The sequence below is a fragment of the Podarcis bocagei genome, assembly GCF_964188305.1.
Source record: "Podarcis bocagei genome assembly, chromosome: 7".
Taxonomy (NCBI): Eukaryota; Metazoa; Chordata; class Lepidosauria; order Squamata; family Lacertidae; genus Podarcis; species Podarcis bocagei.
Genome location: NC_138132.1, coordinates 12,737,936 through 12,758,609, shown reverse-complemented (window position 1 = coordinate 12,758,609; position 20,674 = coordinate 12,737,936). Strand labels below are relative to the sequence as shown.

General features: G+C 48.9%; 1 protein-coding gene across 1 annotated transcript in view; it reads right to left on the bottom strand.

Annotated features, from left to right (window-relative positions):
• The window catches only part of CADM4 (cell adhesion molecule 4), a 139,766-nt gene that overhangs the window by 13,348 nt on the left and 105,744 nt on the right, over positions 1-20,674 (bottom strand). Inside the window, exons 2-3 of the mRNA XM_081200538.1 lie at positions 3,028-3,174; positions 1,650-1,802 (exon numbers count right to left, since the gene is read on the bottom strand). Coding sequence (XP_081056664.1) covers positions 1,650-1,802; positions 3,028-3,174 — 300 coding nt within the window. The remainder of the gene's footprint in view (positions 1-1,649; positions 1,803-3,027; positions 3,175-20,674) is intronic.

Genomic DNA, 20,674 nt, shown 5'->3' with positions numbered 1-20,674 from the left:
AACGGCTAAGGGAGCTGGGCCTGTTTAGCCTGGAGAAGAGGAGGTTAAGGGGTGATATGATAGCCATGTTCAAATATATAAAAGGATGTCATATAGAGGAGGGAGAAATGTTGTTTTCTGCTGCTCCAGAGAAGCGGACACGGAGCAATGGATCCAAACTACAAGAAAGAAGATTCCACCTAAACATTAGGAAGAACTTCCTGACAGTAAGAGCTGTTCGACAGTGGAATTTGCTGCCAAGGAGTGTGGTGGAGTCTCCTTCTTTGGAGGTCTTTAAGCAGAGGCTTGACAACCATATGTCAGGAGTGCTCTGATGGTGTTTCCTGCTTGGCAGGGGGTTGGACTCGATGGCCCTTGTGGTCTCTTCCAACTCTTTGATTCTATGATTCCTCACAGTAAGAGCTGCTTGACAGTGGAACAGACTCCCTCGGGAGGCTGTGGGCTCTCCTTCCTGGAGGGTTTTTAAGCAGAGTTTGGATGGCCATCTGTCATGTATGATCTAGCGTTGCAGGGGGTTGGACTAAATGACCCTTGGGGTCCCTTCCAATGCTAAGATTCTATGAAAGCTGTGTGAGAGAGAAATTATTATAATTACCAGGGCTTTGTTTTCAGCCAGAACTCTCTGGAACAAAGTTCCGGGACCCTTTCCCCTCAAAAAATAAATGCAGTGGTACCTCTGGATGTGAATGGGATTCGTTCCAGAGCCCCATTCGCATCCAGAAACAAATGCAACCTGCGTCCGCGCATCTGCATGGGTCGCGATTCACCGCTTCCACGCATGCATGTGACGTCATTTTGACCATCTGTGCATGCGTGAGCGGCAAAACCCGGAAGTAACGCGTCCCTTTACTTCCAGGTCGCCGCAGCGCACAACCTGAAAATACTTATCCCGATGCTACTTCAACCTGAGGTATCTGTGTTTTAAAAATCCGAAATTTTGGATTTCTTTAAAAATATGTTTTGATTGCTTTATCACAGGTGTGCTTGCTGCCCTGGCTCCCTTGGAAGGGTGGGGATATAAATAAATTTTGCACAAGGCCTGCATTGGCCTTAATTCATCATAACACCGCAAGGTAAGAACGGACTGACCTTCTTGCTAACCTGCTCCCACCTTCCAGCATCCTGTGGCCAAAGGTCACAAAGGTACCAGGGCTGGATGAAAAACTATTTGGACACCTGCCACATCTTTCAATTCCACTAACTTTTTAGTTGGATTTAACAAGCTGAATATATACGCAAGCGGTGCTTTCTGAGGCTTCTGTTGTTCCACGTAGACCTAGAGTGGCTCCATCCGTCCTTAGCCATCGCCTGTGCCAACATTTCTGGCAATGAGCCCAGTCGAAGGTTAGGCTAGAGGATCACCCCATTTCATTCCAGTTCCATGATTCTCTGAGAACTGTGCTTGTGGGTTTTGTTAGTATTTATTTTAAAAAAATCTTAATTGGCTTTAATGTATCTGTGATGTGTTTCGATTGTTGCAGAAGACCCAGAGGATCTGGGTGGACCGAAGAGGGTGCTTTAGGAATAATAACAACTATTATTATTATTATTCATGGATATGGTACTGTAACTCCTCTTTCTTCCAGTTTATGTTGCAATCCCGAAATAGCTGTTGGCAGAGGTGGCAGGAGCGGGAAAGCGGCACGTACCCAGCACAGTGAGGATGGCGATCTGGTGGTGCGTGTCTTCTGTGTAAAGCTGGCAGAAGTAGCCGCCCTCATCTTCCAGGCGGGCATTGGAGAGCACAATGCGGACTTGCTTCTGGGTGAACTCCACCAGCTGGAACCGCTCATCCTTCAGGGCTGTAAGGAGGGTGAGGAAAAGGTGTCTCATGTTATGGACCAGTGAAATGAGAAGAGTGTCATCAGGGTGTGATGCTGTACGGTTTTCAATTGTATTTCCATTGCTTCTTTTATTTCTTATGTTTTATTTCGTGCTGCAACTTGCATTCCATAGAATTCAAATACACAAGAAGCAATAAAAATACAGTCTTGGGGAGGGGGTTTCCCCACTTTCTCTCAAGGGACTGTCTCTATTTGAGACAAGATGCCAGGTGGCATGGAGGTGCCGTTCATGGCTTCTCTAAGTGAGGATCACTCAGTCCAGGCCGGCCCCACCATTAGGCAAAATGCAGCAGATCCCTCGGGCAGGAAGATTTAGGGCTGCTACCGAAAGCTGCAGAAGTGTCTAGGGCTGGATGATATCTGGTTTTCAACATAGTGATATATCACCAGCAAGACATCATGATATACAGATATATCACAATGTCTGAAATAAGGATGGAGCTACGTAGAGGCAATGTCTGGCTTTTCCCCGTATTGGGATTTTTGCTGGTGCCTGATCTTGTGGTTCGCTGCCCCTGGCAGGAGACAGGGGAGAGCTGAGCCGGCAGGGTTAACAGGGGCTACAGGAAGCGAGAGAAGAATTGGCTGGCTTCACGGTGTTTCCCACATTGTGATTTTTGCACAACACACCCACACCTACACGATATATTCACAATATATTGACAGGTCAATAATTCTGAAACCGATATCATGATATGGACTTCAAACCTGTTTTGGATGATATATTGATATATCGTCCAGCCCTAGTGTGTAGTTGGACACACTTAGCATAGGGAGGGTGCCATCTGGACTTTCCTCCTCAGTTCCCAAGCTATCTTGGGTCAGCCCTGGACTCTGACCTGGTTGTTCTTAAGTTCAGGGTGTAACCGATCAATTCCCCACTGCCCAGGCCAGATTGGCTAGTGACCCAAAGGAAGAACATTGTTTGAGTGCTTGCTTCCCCATGAAGCATCTGGCTTGGCTAACCCGCCTCGATCCATGTGCTCTGCAAGCACCTCTGATATGATACTTGTTCTCTTCTTGCAGCAGGTTGCACTGTAGTGGGCTGACCTGTAGGGGGTGCTGGTCCAGATGGCAGGCCTGGGATTGAGTGGGTGGCATTTCTCGTCCAGCTCCATCTCTATGGTCCTCTAGCTTTCCAGCCCAGCCTACAACCCCACCGTTCCCGAAGCCCCATTCTTACCCCGCGTGCCGTTGAAGAAGAGCGTCTGGCGGGATGGGTTTTGGATCACCACTATGGAGCCATCGTACTGGTGCAGCTTGCAGTTGATCTCGGCCTGGCCGCCCTCTGCCACGGTCACATTCTCAGCTTGGACCTCCTGAGCTCTGGCTAGTGCAGGGAGAGAAAGAAAAGAATGGGTTACCATGACATTCACGGGAGGCGAGTGGGGCTTTAATGGGAGCAGGGATTCGCCTGGGCTGAGTACCAGCACCTGAGCCCCTCTTTGCATACCAGTGAAGAATAAACTCATGCATAAAGGTAAAGGGACCCTTGACCATTAGGTCCAGTCGTGACCGACTCTGGGGTTGCGGCGCTCATCTCGCTTTATTGGCCGAGGGAGCCGGCGTTTGTCCGCAGACAGTTTCCAGGTCATGTGGCCAGCATGACTAAGCCACTTCTGGCGAACCAGAGCAGTGCATGGAAATGCTGTTTACCTTCCCGCCGGAGTAGTACCTATTTATCTACTTGTACTTTGAGGTGCTTTTGAACTGCTAGGTTGGCAGGAGCAGGGACCGAGCAACGGGAGCTCACCCCGTCGCAGGGATTTGAACCGCCGACCTTCTGATCGGCAAGTCCTAGGCTCTGTGGTTTAACCCACAGCGTAGTCAAAATTATAAACATTGACAGAGGATGTTGGAGCTGCCACCTGAACATATTCCACCTTACCAGATATCTGTGCTACTGAGCAAAGGAGTGCTCCTGAGCATGTACGGAGAGCCCTTGTCACAATTCGTTTCTTATGTCAGAGATGAGTGAGTGGGCAGGGTTTGGGGGCAAGCCTGGGACTGTGGCTTCCAGGCTGGATTTAGAAGTTCAGCCCTGGGGAAGTCAAAGCCTTTATATCCAGTGTGGGGATTCATTGAACCGTATAACCGTAGAGTTGGAAGGGGCCCTGAGGGTCATGCAGTCCAACCCCCTGCAATGCAGGAAATCTCTACTACAACTGCCATCAGCCCCTGGAAGCATGGCCAATGGACGGGGTGATGGGAGCTGCAGCTCAGCAACATCTGGAGGGACAGTGGTTCCCTACACCTGCTTTATGTAGGGAAACATAATCACATGAGTGGGCTACACCCTCACCTGCCACCAGGGAAATAATAATAATAATATATTATTATTATTATTATTATTTATTTATTTATTTATAATTTATACCCCGCCCATCTGGCTGGGTCCCCCCAGCCACTCTGGGCGGCTTCCAACAAAACACTAAAATAAAATAACCTATTAACCATTAAAGGCTTCCCTAAACAGGGCTGCCTTTAGATGTCTTCTAAAAGTTTGGTAGTTATTTTAATCTTTGACATCTGGTGGGAGGGCGTTCCACAGGGCGGGCGCCACCACCGAGAAGGCCCTCTGCCTAGTTGCCTGTAACTTGGCTTCTCGCAGCGAGGGAACCGCCAGAAGGCCCTCAGCACTGGACCTCAGTGTCCGGGAAGAACGGTGGGGGTGTAGACGCTCCTTCAGATATACTGGACCGAGGCCGTTTAGGGCTTTAAAGGTCAGCACCAACACTTTGAATTGTGCTCGGAAACGTACTGGGAGCCAGTGTAGGTCTTTCAAGACCGGTGTTATATGGTCTTATAAAAGGACGCAAGGGGCACAGAGGTGTCTTGCTGTAGGACTTGTGCAATATTAAGCAAAAGGCCTGAGGCAGAAGAGTTGACCGGTTGCTTCAAATCAAATATATAACCTCCATTCCTTCTTAATTTTCAAGCTGCTGGCCGTGGCAATCTTTACTCCTTGGCTCAGCATAGTTTCCTTTTCTCTCTCCTGATCCTCTCCTCCAACCCATGTTTCTCTGTCCTGCTCTCTCTTCCAACTTTAGCCCCCTGCTTAAAAAAAATTCTGACCTTCTCTCGCATAAACGCAACCTGGTCAATGGCAGCCGAAAACTCCTATCTGTGCAACCTCTCTGTGACATCAGAGCATCTCAGCCAGTCTTGAGGCTTCACTGCAACCATTAAGAACCTCTAATCAGTGCATTAAAATGTGTCTCTCTTCACATCTACTCTTGTATCATTGGACTTTTTAAAATATAATCAACTCAATATTATGTAATCTAGCATGTGCGGGTACGGGAGGGAGGACACTGCCTTGAACAAACTGCAACCATTTGCAGCAAAGTGTGCTGATTGGCTTGCTTACTTGAGTCATCTGCAGCAACTACTTTTCTGACTTATATAGAACATGGTTGAGGAAGCTCAGGCCTGTGAGCCACATGTGTCTCCCCAGGACTCACAATCTGGGCTGTGAAACTCTTCCCAGGCCACAGCCCTTATTAGCCTTGCTTCACAGCTTGAGAGTTTTTGCCTGACTGGAACATGCCATTGAGCGCTGACCACAGCCTCTTGTTTGCCTGGACGGAGGGTAGAGAGAGGGCTGTGCAGGGAAAGTAGCGAAACACACAAAGATAAAATTGACATTTGTTGCTCCTTTGAAGGTTGAGGACCTGGACTGAAAAACATTCCCCACCCCAATGATCTAGACTGTGGACCAGAGGACAATAAGTCAATGGCCTGTGAGAGGAGACCCCTGCCAAGCAGGTGAGGCGGAAATAAATGGCTTCTTGTCCCCTCCAACTCTTTCGATGCTCAACCAACAGCCCTTTGTCTAATCAGAAGCAAAAAAACAACACACGACACCCCTGCAAGAGACAAGCCAATTATTCTACAGAGTCATAAACTATGGGATATTGTGGTAATGGAAAAGGCAATAAAACAAAATGAAGATAGCAGAGGGGCAACTATGGGGGGGGGGAAACCTTTTAGGAACATTGGCTTTCAGGGCGTGTGAAGCAGAGGAAGATGGCAAGGGCTAGGAAATACAAACCATACATCATGTATGTGTGATTGCCTCCTCCCAAGAGAAGCAGAGCCTCATCCAGGGCAACACCGTCTCCTTGCTTTTGCCTGGTCTCCTAAGTCACCTTTCCAGCCCAGAGGTGTTCAAGGCAAAGGACAAAAGGCTCAAGATAGGGGTGCTTTACATGCGGGCGCGAAATCCAAGTGCCTGGGGTCAGTATCGTGTCTTTCCGGCAGCTCCTCGAAACACCATGTTAAATGAATGCTAAACAGGGAGAGCCGAACGCTAATAGATGTAATAAGATTCAGAGATTTATAAGTATTATCCGTGCTACGGAAACGCCAGGAGCTGCATAAGACACCGCCACGTACAGCCCCGCACAATGCAAGCTTTACATAAATTGAGCTTTACATTCAACACTTCTCCAAACGCATTAGCTAAATTTGCTCTCTTCCCTCTTTCTGAAACGAGGGAGTTATAAAGGGTGGCGAGGCGAGGCCTGGCATTGGAGGAAGGCCTGTCCAGAGATCACCCTGACCTAGCAGCTTGGGCCAGCCAGTCTCCCCCTGACGGGAGGCGCCCTGACAAAAGGTTCTGGCCAAGCGCTTGACGTTCTGATCCAGGACACTCTCTGAGGACCTCATTCCCTTCTGGACATCCTTCCAGAGGGGTCACGTGCCATGGGTGAGTCAGGCCAGAGGGAAAGGTGGATACAGTGGCATAGCGTGGGTTGCCAGTGCCTAGGGCTGCATGGAGGGAGAGAAAAAGATGGAGTACACATGCACATTCAGTGGCGTCCACATCGCCCAGGAGATCGTGGCAACAGAGATAAGAAAAGAAGAGTCATTCCATTGCCTGGAGAGGCCACTTCCTGGTTCACATGGAGAAGCCGTTTCAATGGAGCCCAGTGACGAAAGAACACAGCTGTACTGAGGCAGCACCAGGTGTTGAAATTTTGTGCCCACACTACGCCACTAAGTGGGTAGAGCAATGAAATGCGGACCTTTCGGCAGCCGGCCAGTTTCTACACATATTCATGCACTCCTCTCTGTCCTCCATCCCATCAAGCACAACACATGATCCCCATAGCCAGGCCCAAACAACCAAGGAGGGCGTGAAGCAAGATCCCTGAAGGGTGGGGCCTGGGGGGAGCCTGAGGGCCAGATAGAGAAGCCCAGAGGGACACATTTGGCCCCTGGGGCTGAGGTTGCCAACCCCTTTTTCTAACAGAAGTGCTGCTCCTGTGCGCCCTCCACACCCTTCATTGCAGACTGTGACCTGCAGGAACAGAAGACTTTGAACGTCACCACTGCTGCTATGGGCAGCCATCTCAGGCAATGGATCTTGTGCTCCAAGGTATGACAGCAGAGTAGATGGATGGGCCTGACCCATCGGGAATGACCCGCTGGGAAATTCTCCTGCACAAGCTGCACTGGGATGAATGGAAGCTGTGTGCCTTGTGTGCTAAGCATGTGTGTTTTTCCACCTCAGCTAGCCCTGACTGTAAATATATCAAGGGCTGTATCTCCTGAAAGGGTTTACTGAGCCCTTGAGAACACCCTTAAAAAAACACCACACACCCTGCATTAAGAAGAGTCGAGTTCTGCAAGGGGAATAAATTGCGCATATTAAACAAATGTGCAAAATTCCTGCATTAAAATTATTTCACATGTGTTCCCTTCCCCATACCTTCTGCTAATATTTAAATCCATTACGGAACCTCAGCGATATCTGCTTTCCCCTGTAGCAAGCCATCACTGCCTGGACACGCAAGAGAATGCACGCCTTGGCAATGAGCGTTGCTGTAATGCTCAGTAATGCTCTCCTTTGCGTCTGCTGTTATTTAGAGATTTCTCAAAGCGGCGGAGGGATGGGCAGAGACGTGAACAAATGCGCAGCAAAACAAAAAACAAAAACCATCCCACAGGTGCAGAGACAAAAGATCACAGAGGCATACACTGAGAGGCGCTGGAAATGCCTACAGGAAATGCACAGCCTTAAAAGGCAGAATCTGGCCGCATGGGATTTTAGCCCTCCTCTCCAGCAATTTCTGAAAGCCACATGGCACCTGTATGCCACCCACGCTGATCCCCCCACCTGTCCGCCACGGCAGACTGACATTGCACGCACAGCGTTGTTCAGGCCGGACAGGGCTGGCGCTTGCAACCTTCACCCCAGCACTGCTTCCTGCCTTCCCAGCGGAATGCTAACATCTCAGAACCGGGAGCAGCAGAAGCCCCTGTGTGGACATGACCCGGCACATCTATACGTACGCGCTCTCCCCGGAGGCCACGGAATCTGCGTGCCCCGAAAGGAATTAATTCACAAGCACATGCCCTGGGCTCTGATCCATAAATCCAAGTTCACTTTTGACATTTACTTTTGCCGGCTCACATTCCGAACACAACACGCAGGGAAGAGAGCCCCGAACGGCCTCGGACGACCCACGTCTTTACAAACCGCAAATTGACAGGTGTGAAAGCTAGACATCCGTCGGGGAAAAACGAGCTCCACCTGGGTCTCGGGCCCAATGGCTCTTCAGACATTGCCTAGTCAAAGAGAAGGAAAGAATGAATGCCTCATGTGCTACACATTTTCTGGTTGTGCCACAGCAAGAGTATTCAGCTATGAAGCTTCCTGCTACCACCTGTCATCTGAAGCGGTCGGTGCCCAGAAAAGTTTGATCGTGAAATCCTTGCAGTTAACAGAATCATAGAAGTGTAGAGTTGGAAGGGACCCTGAGGATCATCTAGTCCAACCCCCTGCGATGTAGGAATATGCAGCTGCCCCATACAAACTTGCAACCTTGCCATTATCAGCACCACGCTCCCAGCCAACTGAGCAGTTGTGCGAGTTGTCGCTTTGTGGGTGCCAGGAATGCATGCACGAGAAGGGGCACTCATCAAAGGGTGGGAGGGATTTGCATTCCGTTATTTTCGTCCTTCGGGTTGATTTGTTTATTATAAAAATTGCCAGCGGCCTCGACGAGAAAGGTGGGATGGAAATTACGAACAAACAAAATAGAGGCACAGAAGACGGCTGGCTGGAGGAGTTAAGCAAGAGGTGGGAGGAATTTTTAATGGCAAGCGATAGAGGCCGTGGTGAGATTCTGCTCCTGTATACATTCCTCGGCTCCCCCTTCCTCCCCACCCCACCCCATTTGCCCTCTCCCGCCTGCTGGCACCATTCGCTCCCTCTTGCGGCACACACGTAGCCCCAGCCTGTTTGAGATTCCTGAGGACGCATTCCAACCATGTGCCTCTCACTAAAGGTCACGACTTGAAAATGCCGGCCCATCCATCAGGGCCCTGTGCCAGGGGTGGAGGAATTAACCCCACTGCTGCAGTGGGTCCCTCGTGGAACTCAAAGCCCGGAAAGCAAATAAGCGCCGAGAGTCCAACACCGCTAAGATCCAACCATTTCCTTGCTTCTTCCCTTCCACCCCTGGGATAGAAGGTGGCAAGGGTGTGTGTGCCCCAGCCGTCTAATCCACACCAGTGGTGCATGCTGTGGAGCAGAGCCTGCCCTTGGCACCTGCGTGGTAGGAAGAGATGCCCTCATACCATCATGCCAGCTCTCGGACGCATGCACTGCACAGCCTGCCTCCTCTTCCAAGTGCAGAGCCTCCAAGTGTTCCTATTTTCCAGGGACACTCCCAGATTTACCAAAGCCATCCCGGTTTCTGACCTGATCCCGGAACGTTCCGCTTTTTCTTAGGACGTCCCTACTTTCATTGGCGAAACACTGGAGGACGTCCGTATTTTCAATGGAGAAACGTTGGAGGGTATGGAATAGGACGTCTCCCTATTTCATGGGTAGGCAAACTAAGGCCCGGGGGCCGGATCCAGCCAAATCACCTTCTAAATCCGGCCCGTGGATGGTCTGGGAATCAGTGTGTTTTTACATGAGTAGAATGTGTGCTCTTATTTAAAATGCATCTCTGGGTTATTTGTGGTAATAACCCAGTGGTTATTTGTGGTAATTCATTCTCTCCCCCCCCCCAAAAAAAAATATAGTCTGGCTCCCCACAAGGTCTGAGGGACAGCGGACCGGCCCCCTGCTGAAAAAGTTTGCTGACCCCTGCTTCATTGGAGAAATGTTGGAGGGTATGCAAGCAACTTCGCCTGCGCTGGCTCTGCAGCGAAGTGGCTGGGGACAGTTTAATCTTCATTTATTTATACTTCTACCCCGAGTTTCCGTCCCAGGAGCCCAAGCTAGCTAACAATAGGTCATGCAAATCCATTTCGGTGGGGCCGACGGAAGAGAACTTCCGACAGATTGTGCTTTTTGGGAGCTGATTTGTTGCATAAGGGAAGCGAAGACGTAGCTTGATGGAAGGGAAGGCAGTTGGCAGGGCAAAAAATACAGGCTATGCGGAGATTTATGTGCCTGAATTATCCTTGTCTTCTTAATAAGCCAACACTATTAGGGGTGGGGGGGGAGGGGGGACAGTTTTGCTGCAAGCCAAAAAACCAAAATGTCTACAAATGGCAAAGCCCGCTTTAGGAAGCTCACCGCAAGGAGAATGCAGCAGGCAAATGTGACTCTATTACACGAACTAATAAATCTATCAAATTTCTCAGATTGATTTTAAGTGATTGTGGTCGCACACGCACACGCCATTCAGCGCCAGCCGCACATGAGCAACAATTCACTCAAAGCATTTCCGCCAAGGGAAGCTTAGGGATTTAGCTACCTCTGCCTTTCTAAGGAAACCAGCCTGATCCACACCTCCCAGCCAAATGTTTGGATCAGATTGCGATTCTCCCGACTTTGCGCTTCTCTGAATTTTGCAATGCAGTTCTCAGATAAAAAAATCTGCATGCCAACATGCGTATAAAAATGTAACTTTAGGACAAAATACATAATAGAAAATCGTAAAACACATTTAGAAACACATTGCATTTACATCTACATATTTTCTCACCAAATACATGTTTATAAATGTGTTTTACCCTATAAGTTCAAAAATACATATTTCGAAAAGAGATTTTTTCTCTGATTTCCCTTTCCCCTTTTTAAGATTGCAGATTAACGTGGACATGAGGCAGAACAGAATGAACTCGGGCAAAACTGATGAAGTCTGGAGACACAAAGTGATCCATCCATCAGTAATTCCAGCCATGCTATGTAAGTTGAGCACATAATGGTGGTTTGTACACAGCCATTGGCCAATCATATGAGGCGAGGAAAAATCCTCTCCATCTGACAAGGCAGCGTCCAAGAGAGGCCACCATTCTTCTTTCTCCCCACCCTGATTTTCAAGCCCCAACATTTCAGGCCCCCCAAAATAACAAAGGTATGTTTCAGCAGATGGGGGAAATGTGGTGGGTTACTAACTTTTAGCAACTTAATACCACCACCACAGAATAAACCTGATATGTTCAGCAGTATGCATAATATAGAATTTCACACACACACCCCTTCAAACTCTACATCCTGATGTCCTTTTGTGCAGCATTTCTAGGCACAGATCTGGGCTTGAAAGCTTGGTGTCCAAACACTGGGTTTTTGTTTTGTCCCAGCGCTTTTCCTGGAAAAAACCAGCATTTTACCGCCGAATCAGAGGGAATGGCAATTGGGTTTTCAGAGGACTGCTGCTTGCATTGCTAGATAGCTCAGTGACAGAGCCTGAGACTCTAAATCTCAGGGCTGGGTGTGTCAAGCTCCACGTTGGTCCTGCAATGCAGGGGGTTGGACTAGATGATCCTTGGGGTGCCAATGTGCACCAGGGAAAAGGGGGGAGGGAAACCTCTTGAACACAGAGCGTTAAAGTGAGGACAGTGCAGCACAAAAGGAAGTCTGGTTGAGCTCTGTCTTACTGAGGATTTCCTCCACAAAGACTAGAAATGGGCTTTAAAAACAAACAAACCAGAGATTCTCAGGATGAGTGCAATGGACTCTACATCATCTGCTTTGGCGTACACCAACAGGACTGAAACCAAAAAACCTGACAAATATGAAACTGCTAATTCCTTTAACAGGCATTTTTGCATATTACGAGCAGCAGCACTGAATGGGCTGAGCGGGGAATATCAGGTCAGGTAGCAACTTCAACCAGCACGTCTGTTCTTCAAAAATAAATGGCCAACACACCATCTGCAGTCTGGCAGCTCTGACAATTCTTCCTCCTCCATAGGAAAAATGGCTACTTTGATCTTGTGCAGGGAAAAGAGAGAGGCAACAGCCACTGCCTCATTTTCTCCGTCTCCACAAGAAAGACGCCTGCGTCGATGCTGTGATTCACAACGTAAGGAACTGTTGCCCTTTCTGACAGTGAAAATCAAAATGGCAGCCACTCCACTGTCTTCCGTGGCCGAACAAAGATGGTTGCTCCTCAGCAACGCAGAACTGTGCTGCATTGTGGTTGACCTGGCTCAGCGGCGAACAAAGTCAGCCATGGGAAAATAAAAGCTTACCCTTCGACGTTTTGCTCTGAGCAACAAAAATGGCCGCTGTGTGAACCACCTGAGCAAAAATAGAAAAAGAAAAGGGCCTCTTGCCTCTATCCATAGCAACATGGCTCCACTTTAGCACCATGGATACACACGGTTTCGCTCTTGCTCCAGCTGAGGAACAAACATGAGCACTCTTAGGCATCTTACAGAAATATCGCTGTTCCTTCTACCAGCCTCTCCCCCCACCACGGCCCCGCAACTCTACGCTTGCTCAGTGACAATAACCACAGCTGATTGATGGGAACGAGGCTGCCACGGGGACTGTGTGTGCCGAGACGGATGGGGGGCAGAACGGAGTCCCTGGCAGGCAACCATAGTTCAATGCCAGCCAATGGGATGGAGCTTAGCTTTGAAAATATGCCCCCCCTTCTCTCTGGCATTCAATGCACTGCGTTCCCCTCAGCCCCTCGAGGCAGGCAGAATCCTTCCCCCCTCCCCGGAGTTGAAAGGGGTCACAAACTTTCAATGTAGCAGAGGGAGGAAAGGTTTGGACAGGATTCCTCAGTTCTGCTCTGCAAGCCCCAGAAGGGTTTGGAGCTCAGATGCCCTCTGCCTTTGTGCGGCTTCAAATCCCTTCCGGTAACACCCAGAAACCAAGAGTGTTCTCTAAAAGTTTCTCTCTCTCTCTCTCTCTCTCTCTCTCTCTCTCTCTCTCTCTCTCAAACAACTGGACTTGTGCCAGAGGACTCTAGGAGTAAGACGCACACACTTGGCTCTCTCTTGGCTGTGTTTCAGCACCACCAATAATGGGTGACCAGGTGGTGGCATTGCAGTTATCGGCTCCGAGTTGGGTGGTACAAAGGGCCAATAGGGTTTTACCTAGTCCAGCAAAAGCTGCCCTCGGTGATTCAGCTTCTTAGGCAGCTTCCACACTGAGCATTTACTGCAGAATAGCCATGCTTTGTTCACCCACTTTTTATGTGAGCAAAACGTTCTCCCTTCCACATTTCCCCCCCTGCTGAACTTCCGGGTTTTGCTTCTCCTGAGAAAACCAAACTTTAAACCCCTGCAATGTCAGGTGTAGATGATCTGTTGTGTAGCTTCATAGTAGTTGCAAGCGTGGGGAAGGGGGAAGTTAGAGCCTGTATAAATGGCACTAGCCAATTCCTTCTCTCTGCACCATCTCTCCTCTTTAGGAATTAACCCTCCCTTTCTAAATAGCTTTGTCTTTATATCCAGATCTATTCTCCCCATCCCCAACTGAAGTGGTAGGGGCAATCATGATTAGGAGTGCAAAAACCCTTCCCCTGCCACACACACACACACGCACAACATGGTCCCTTTTTTAAAAAAATCCCTCCGTCACACACAGAAGATGGGGACAGGGAGAGGCGGCAATACCCACCTGGCTGTAGGATGTCACTCAGGATTCCAGAAGTCTGGAAGAAGAGTGACTATTCCACTTGCAGCTTAAAGCAGAACCCCAATGATTGGTGGCTGCAAAACTGTCCACATCTGCAAGCACCACACCCCCACGTCCCATAATGCTCTTTTGCCTGCGTGGATCACTCTACCCAAGCCCAGCTCGCCATCACGCACACACTGTCTCCCATCTGTAGCATGCAGATGGGCATAAAGTCATTTGTGTCCTTCAACTGCGAGTCTTCTGGGAACAGAGGCTTCTCTCCTCTGTTTACGACTGCTGTCTTGATACATGGGGAACAGGAGGGTTAGTGCAGAAGGCTCTGGGCAGGAGTTTTGGAGAGTCGGATCTTCAGGTTTCCTTCCCTGCCCTCTGCGAGTCTACGATCCTGCCCGAAAGCCCCTTAGGACAGGAGGACTGGCCATACATCAAAACAACCTGAATCAATGCGTTAAGGGGAACAGTGTTCGGGGAAACAAGAACAAGGGCATCTGCAAACGTCCCTCCGTCTGACTCCAGAAGGGAACAATGGGTCCTGTTCTGTCCTGGCCTTGGCACCATCCATCACGGGGAGTGTTTTGTCGGGCAGCTGGCATCGCACTGCTGCTGGGGCACGTCCTGGCACTGCATCCCGACCCCCTGGACTTGCAGATGCATTTGCAGCCCCAAGCACAAGCCAAATAAAGCAAAGGACACCAGGAACAACTCTCCATTTGGCCTGCAGTGACCTTGCATCTTATACATGGCAATAAGAAAAAAACCCGGATTTAAGAATAGGAGATTCTCATAGGGGACAGCCTAGGGCAGCCGTTTTGTATGGACAGCTCTTCTGCTGCAGTACTACCTGGATGAGAGGTTTCTAAGCCAGGTGTGGGGAGCCTGTGGTCCTCCAGGTGTTGACAAACTACAACTAACATCCTTCCTGGCAACTGGTTCCCCATACTTGCTCTATGCACTTCTATTTCTCTTCCTCTGAAACCAGGAAACAACAACTTTGAGCCCCTCCAGATGTCCTATTTATTGCACATTCATGATGGTTTGTGTTCCTGATGCTATTGGAGTGGTCAAACCCGCAATCCAATTTCAATACTGTTTGACCCGCAAATGTTTTGGGGTGGTCACACTGCTTAAGTGTGAAAGAGTAAGGAACAGTTGGGCAAATCTGGGCAGTAAAACAAAACACAAAACATGGGGTGTTGTCTATACTTATACAGTGGTGCCCCGCAAGACGAATGCCTCACAATACGGAAAACTCGCTAAACGAAAGAGTTTTCCGTTTTGGAGGTGCTTCGCAAAACGAATCTCCTATGGGCTTGCTTCGCAAGACGAAAATGTCTTGCGAGTTCCTGCGGGTTTTTTCCCCCTTTCCCCCCTTTTTCTAAGCCGCTAAACCGCTTATCAGCTGATCCGATAAGCCGCTAAGCTGCTAAAAGCCGCTAATAGCGCTAATCCGCTAATCCGTCAATGGGCTTGCTTCGCAAGACGAAAAAACCGCTAGACGAAGAGAATCACAGAACGGATTCTTTTCGTCTTGCGAGGCACCACTGTACTTCTGCTAGTCACCTTCTAGGGTTCACTGACCTTTTTAGGAATGAGAGCACACATGGGTTTTTGAGCAACTACCATGGGCACCACATCTTGTGCTTTTCCAAGGAATTGGGTAAAAGTTGAATCCACCCAGTAGAATTAGGACCACTCCAGACATCTTTTCTAATTGCACATTCATGATGATTTGTGTTCTCGGTGCTAGTGGGGCAGTCACAAGCAATTCCACTTTCAGCAGTGCGGGCAAAGGCTTTTGGGCAGTTGCAGTGTTTCATTTCCAGTCAATGCATATCCCACAACTTCCTGCTGAAATCCCATCATTTTTTATACCACAAATGCTCTGGTTTATTTTTGTCCTGCTACGTTTGTGCTATAGCCCCTCTGGACAGCAATAATGCGGTAGCCTCGGGGAAGCATTGCAACAACTAATAAAGCAGACTAAAACCACCGCTAATTCTTGTGCCAAGAACATGTTGGGAAATATACCTGCAATGAAACACAAGTCTGGAGGGGGAACACCTTGCAATTCCTTCCCTCCCTCCTACCCAGATCGTGATGCATTCAGATCTTGCTGCTCCATGGAGGATCAAGGGCTCAAGGAAAGGGCTGGGCAGCAAAATGAGGGATGTGGTCGACAGGTGCAGGCTCAAAGAGAGAAGGAGCCAGAGGTCAGCCCTCAGAGAAAATGGAAGAGAAATGCCAATTTACGGTTTATATATACCTTGCCCACCCACCAAGGAACTCAGGGTACAAGGCACCGGTATTTTCTCTCTCCTTGGTTTTACCATGGATGGATGGCCCAAGGAACTTCAAGGCTGACAGGCTCAATCCACACTTTTGCTCGTCCTGTGATTTCTTCTGTTTGTTCCATTACTTCTAGGTATGGGTCCAATAGGTTTTTCTTCTGTTCCCCAAGAAAACCCGCTGTTTGCTGCTGAATCGGAACAAATGTCATTCCATGGAAAACCCAATTGATGTTTTGTTTCCATTCAGTAGTAAACAGTGGGTTTTCCCAGGGAAAGCAGAACAGAACAGAACCTTTTGGACCCATGCCTAGACATCACGGAACAAACCAAAATGTGGATGGGCCCTGAGTGGAGATTGTCTCCTAGGCCTCTCCAGTCCATCATACAGCTCAAAGGGCATGCAAGAGATGGAGAAGGCCAGTGGGAAGCAGCTGAGCAGCACAGCAGCAGCAGGAGCTCCACAATCCAGTTAGGGAAAATGAGAGGCAAGACACAAGACATTACTTTTATATGTTCTGGCCAAGGCACTAAAATACAAAACCTCATTGCATCCCTGGTTGGCTGGTCCTGGCAGCTGTGTCTGAGCCATACTGTGCTGCACAGTGAACCAGCCCATGCCCATAAAGCCCTGGCAGGCCCCCTTCACCCTTAATGGGTCTTGGACTCTTCCCTGGATGAAGACCATCTGCCGCCCTTGGACATCCCACCGGCTTCAGTTCAACAGGCGTCAGGTGGAAGCTGCCATTATCCAGGGTGCCTGGCATGCTCAGCCAAAGCAGAGTTAAGGCAAGGGAGACCAGCGCCTCCCTCCCTCTATCATTCACTTTTGCTCCTGAGGATCTACCAGGCTCTCCGTTTGTCAGTAATATCCACTCAGCTGCAAATACACTCCTGGCTACAGCTTGAATGCTTTCAGCTTGCAATGTCTACAAATGGACAGTTTGCCTTGCACCAAAACAGTTCCTTCTCCCACTCCCAGTATTTAAACATGGGCTTTTGCTTCACTGCAACATTGCTCAGTTATGTGCCCTGGAGAAACCTTGGTGCATGAACCATGGCTGTGGTTACACAGTAGGGGGAGAAAAGAACTCCACACATGCTCAGATTCATTGCCCTTTATTAAATTCTAAGCTAGGTTCAAGGCTCAAAATCTCACGCATTAGCAGCATGGTGCGGGGACACATACACCCACAGATATATAGATATAGATATAGTTATAGATATAGATATGCATGCACAAACATAAAACATGTAAGAGGCAGTGTGGTACAGTGGCTACAGTCTTGGACTAGGATTAAGGAGACCCCACCCAGCCACCAAGCTTCCAACTTCACCCATTCAGGTAAACTTCTGAGTTTTTCCACCAGCTGCAAATTGCAAAATGGGGTTGGAGGGAGGAGGGGGAAAGAGAGACACTGAAAAACACCTGGCAGGCCGCAATGAATGGCTGGTGACCTCTGTTTTGTTTGCTGGGTCACCCGACGATTCGCATGCGACCACACACAAGCAGGCGGAAGGACACAAGCAAAGGTTGACATTTCCGCTCCTCTGAAAGGGTCACATTCCCCACCACCACCACACATACACCTGCTGTTTTCCTAACATAATAAACCAAAGCAGAAAGAGCAATCCCCTCTTCAGACTGGTGCTATTTTAAGCCCCACCGCACAGGTGTTTTCAGCAAAGAAAGGGGGACCTTAGTTTGGGCAGCGCCCGCTTGGGATGGTGTCAGAGGAACCAAATCTCACACCAGGATTTGCAGGCCAACTGGGCTGGGAACTAGCCAGAGAGAAAAGGGAGGAGGAGGGGGGGAAGCAGTTCTTGCCCCTTTTCTTTGATGGTTCAGATGCACAAACCAGCATCTGCCCTGCCCCGCGTGGGATCTAAACCAAAATAAATCACCTGGCAGGGGCTGCTACATTGGGCGGGGGCTGCTTTCAAAAGTTGGAAGCCCTAAGCTATGGGTAGGAATAGGTGAGAAATTCAATGCAGGTCACATCTGAAGGCAAACTTTCCGAATTCACATTTTCTGAAGCAAGATGTGAACTGAAAACACAGCTGTCCTTCAAAATCCAAACTTCTCCCAATTTTGCAATGCAATTCTCTGGTCGAGTAGCACATGCAAAACTGCACGTACCAGGGTAAAGCATGCATATAAATGCATGCAAGAGTGAAAATAAGCAAACGTGCATTGTGTTAGGGGAAACTGCTTTGCGGAGAAGTCTCTTTTGTGGCCAGTTATCAAAAGCTGACGGCTACCAAGCAAGTTAGCAAATGCAAGGCTGGACAACAATAGGAAAGGGCCATCAAATTCACACTGCGCTTGTTAGGTTCCCACAGGTATAGGGACTGGCCATGGCTGGATCCACAAACATTGTGCTAACTGGACCCTGCAGTTGCCCAGCAGGGAGGTCTTGTACTCTGACAATGGGACCTCACTAAGGCAGCACTGAGGAATCTCTAGATGTTGTTGGACTCCATCTCCCATCAGTCACAGTCAGTATGGCTAATGGTCAGCAATGATGGGAAATGGAGTCCAGCAACCTCAGGGTCCCCAGTCAATAAGGTAAGTGGATAGGAAGGAGTTTTTCTCGCTCTCTCATTACTACTGGAGCCACCTGGTGAAGCTGAATGGTGGGAGACTGAGGGCAGATGTGGGTCATCTCCCATGCCAAGTCTGAAAATTGCCAGTATCAGATGAATGCATGCATTCATTCGTACACATCAGTTACAGGCCCCTGTTGGAACATCATTGCCCAAAGCAGCATACAAAATTTTACAACCACACAACTGAAATACTAAAAGCCGGTAATAAGAAGCAGCGTGAAACAACCACAGCAACATTAAATATATATCTATTGAGCAATCAGATCCCAAAATGGCCTTTCTAAGCAACAGGGAAACTACTTGAGGTGGCCTGGGGCCCCTCCAGATTGTTTCTTCTTTTAAAGAGTGTATTCTGCAGCGTGTCACTGATGCAATTACAGCACATTAGTGGTGGATTTATACTGGACTATCCCAAAACCTGTTCCAGTTTATTAGCTGTCCTGCAATCCTCCTCCTTCCCAATGTTGTTGTATTATTGCTGTCTGGAGGGGGTGTTTTGATGCTAACGTGCAACAAAAGTCGGGACAGGAGGAAAATAAAGTGGAACACTTCTGGTATATGAAAGTTGAGCATTTCAGCAGGAAGCAACAGGAACTATAGAATGGTAAGGGAACATGAGGATCATATAGTCCTGTGATGTCTAACAGGTCGATCCCCAGGAGGTTTTGGTTGATCGCGGTCAGTCGCAGGCTCCTTTTCCTTTGTGGCAGTATAAGATCATCTGCCTCTGCCCCCTTGGCCCATCCTCCATTCGCGCATGATCACTAGAATGGAAGACAGAGTTTTTGCTGTGAGGCTGATTGTTTCCTTAGTGATATTTTGGTGAGCAACTTTTCCCCTTTAATAAATTCCAACATTTTCCTCTCCAAGAAAGCTCAACAACTTTGACCTGAACTCCCCCCCCCCCAAAAAAAAGGGATAGTTCACTGCCAGTTTTTTATTCTGTGAGTAGATCGCAGTCTCTTGGGAGTTGGATGTCCCTGATCTAGTCCAGCCCCCTGAAATGCAGGAATCACAACTGAAGCACGCACCGATCAGACAGAGGTGGCATGTCCACTCCCAAACCTTTGCAGGCATAAGCAGGACTATGTAAAACTACCCTATGGTCATCAGGAGCAGAAATCATCATGAATTCGCAATAACAAGGAGGCCTAGAAGGCCAGTTTAAAGAACTGGTGCCACTTCTGAAAAGTGCTCCAGCAATTCTTGAGAGAACAGGGACATTCACATGGGGTTTGGAGGTCTCTTACATTTGGCGGGTCTGGCCTATGGATTAAAGGCTATGCTAATCAACCATTTGGACTGGGCGTGGAGGCTAGCTGGTACCCAGTTTCCAGAAAGCAGCTGAAGCCTCTGCAATGTATGACTGGCCCGGATGTGTGAAGCCTTTCGGCTTAGATGGGGGACTTGTTTTCCATGTGCATCTGCAGACTCTGGAGTCAACTGTGCATGCTTCGGATGGATGCATTCAGGCTCTCTTCCAACCCTCTCTTCCCCGGGGTGGAAGCAGCTGCACTCACTTCCTTCCCTTCCCTTCCCCTGGGAATTAGGGTGGTTGCATTACTCGGCATATGCGTGCTAGCGGCACGAAGCGCAGGTGGCTGGCAACAGGACTCAGGGTTGGTGCTGGATTAAATTGGGCTGGCGTGGTACCCCTTCCCTCCTTCCTGGTGACTCTTTTCCCACCAGCCCAGAAATCTGTTGGTGCAGACTTCCTTCACGCACCTGCCCCTTGCTTTCAACCCTTTTCTCCCTCGTGCAAAACTGTGTGGCAACGGCACCCTTTCAATCTGATCTTTGCTGCCGTTTGCTCCCTTTCCTGGACATCTGTTGAACAGTGTGCCTGCCATGGTATGGTTACCAGACATCCCCGTTTCCTGGGAACAGTCCCCAGATTTACAAATCTGTCCCCAGACAAAATTTGTCCCCGGATTTCATTTAATGTCCCCGGATTTATATTTTAAGTGTTGTAGATTTATTAGTAGGGAATGAATGTTGCGTGATTGGTTCGACAGCAAACGACACATTATATGGGGACTTCTGGCAAAGGCAAAATGGTAGCTGCCATGGCAGCGAGCAGCTCC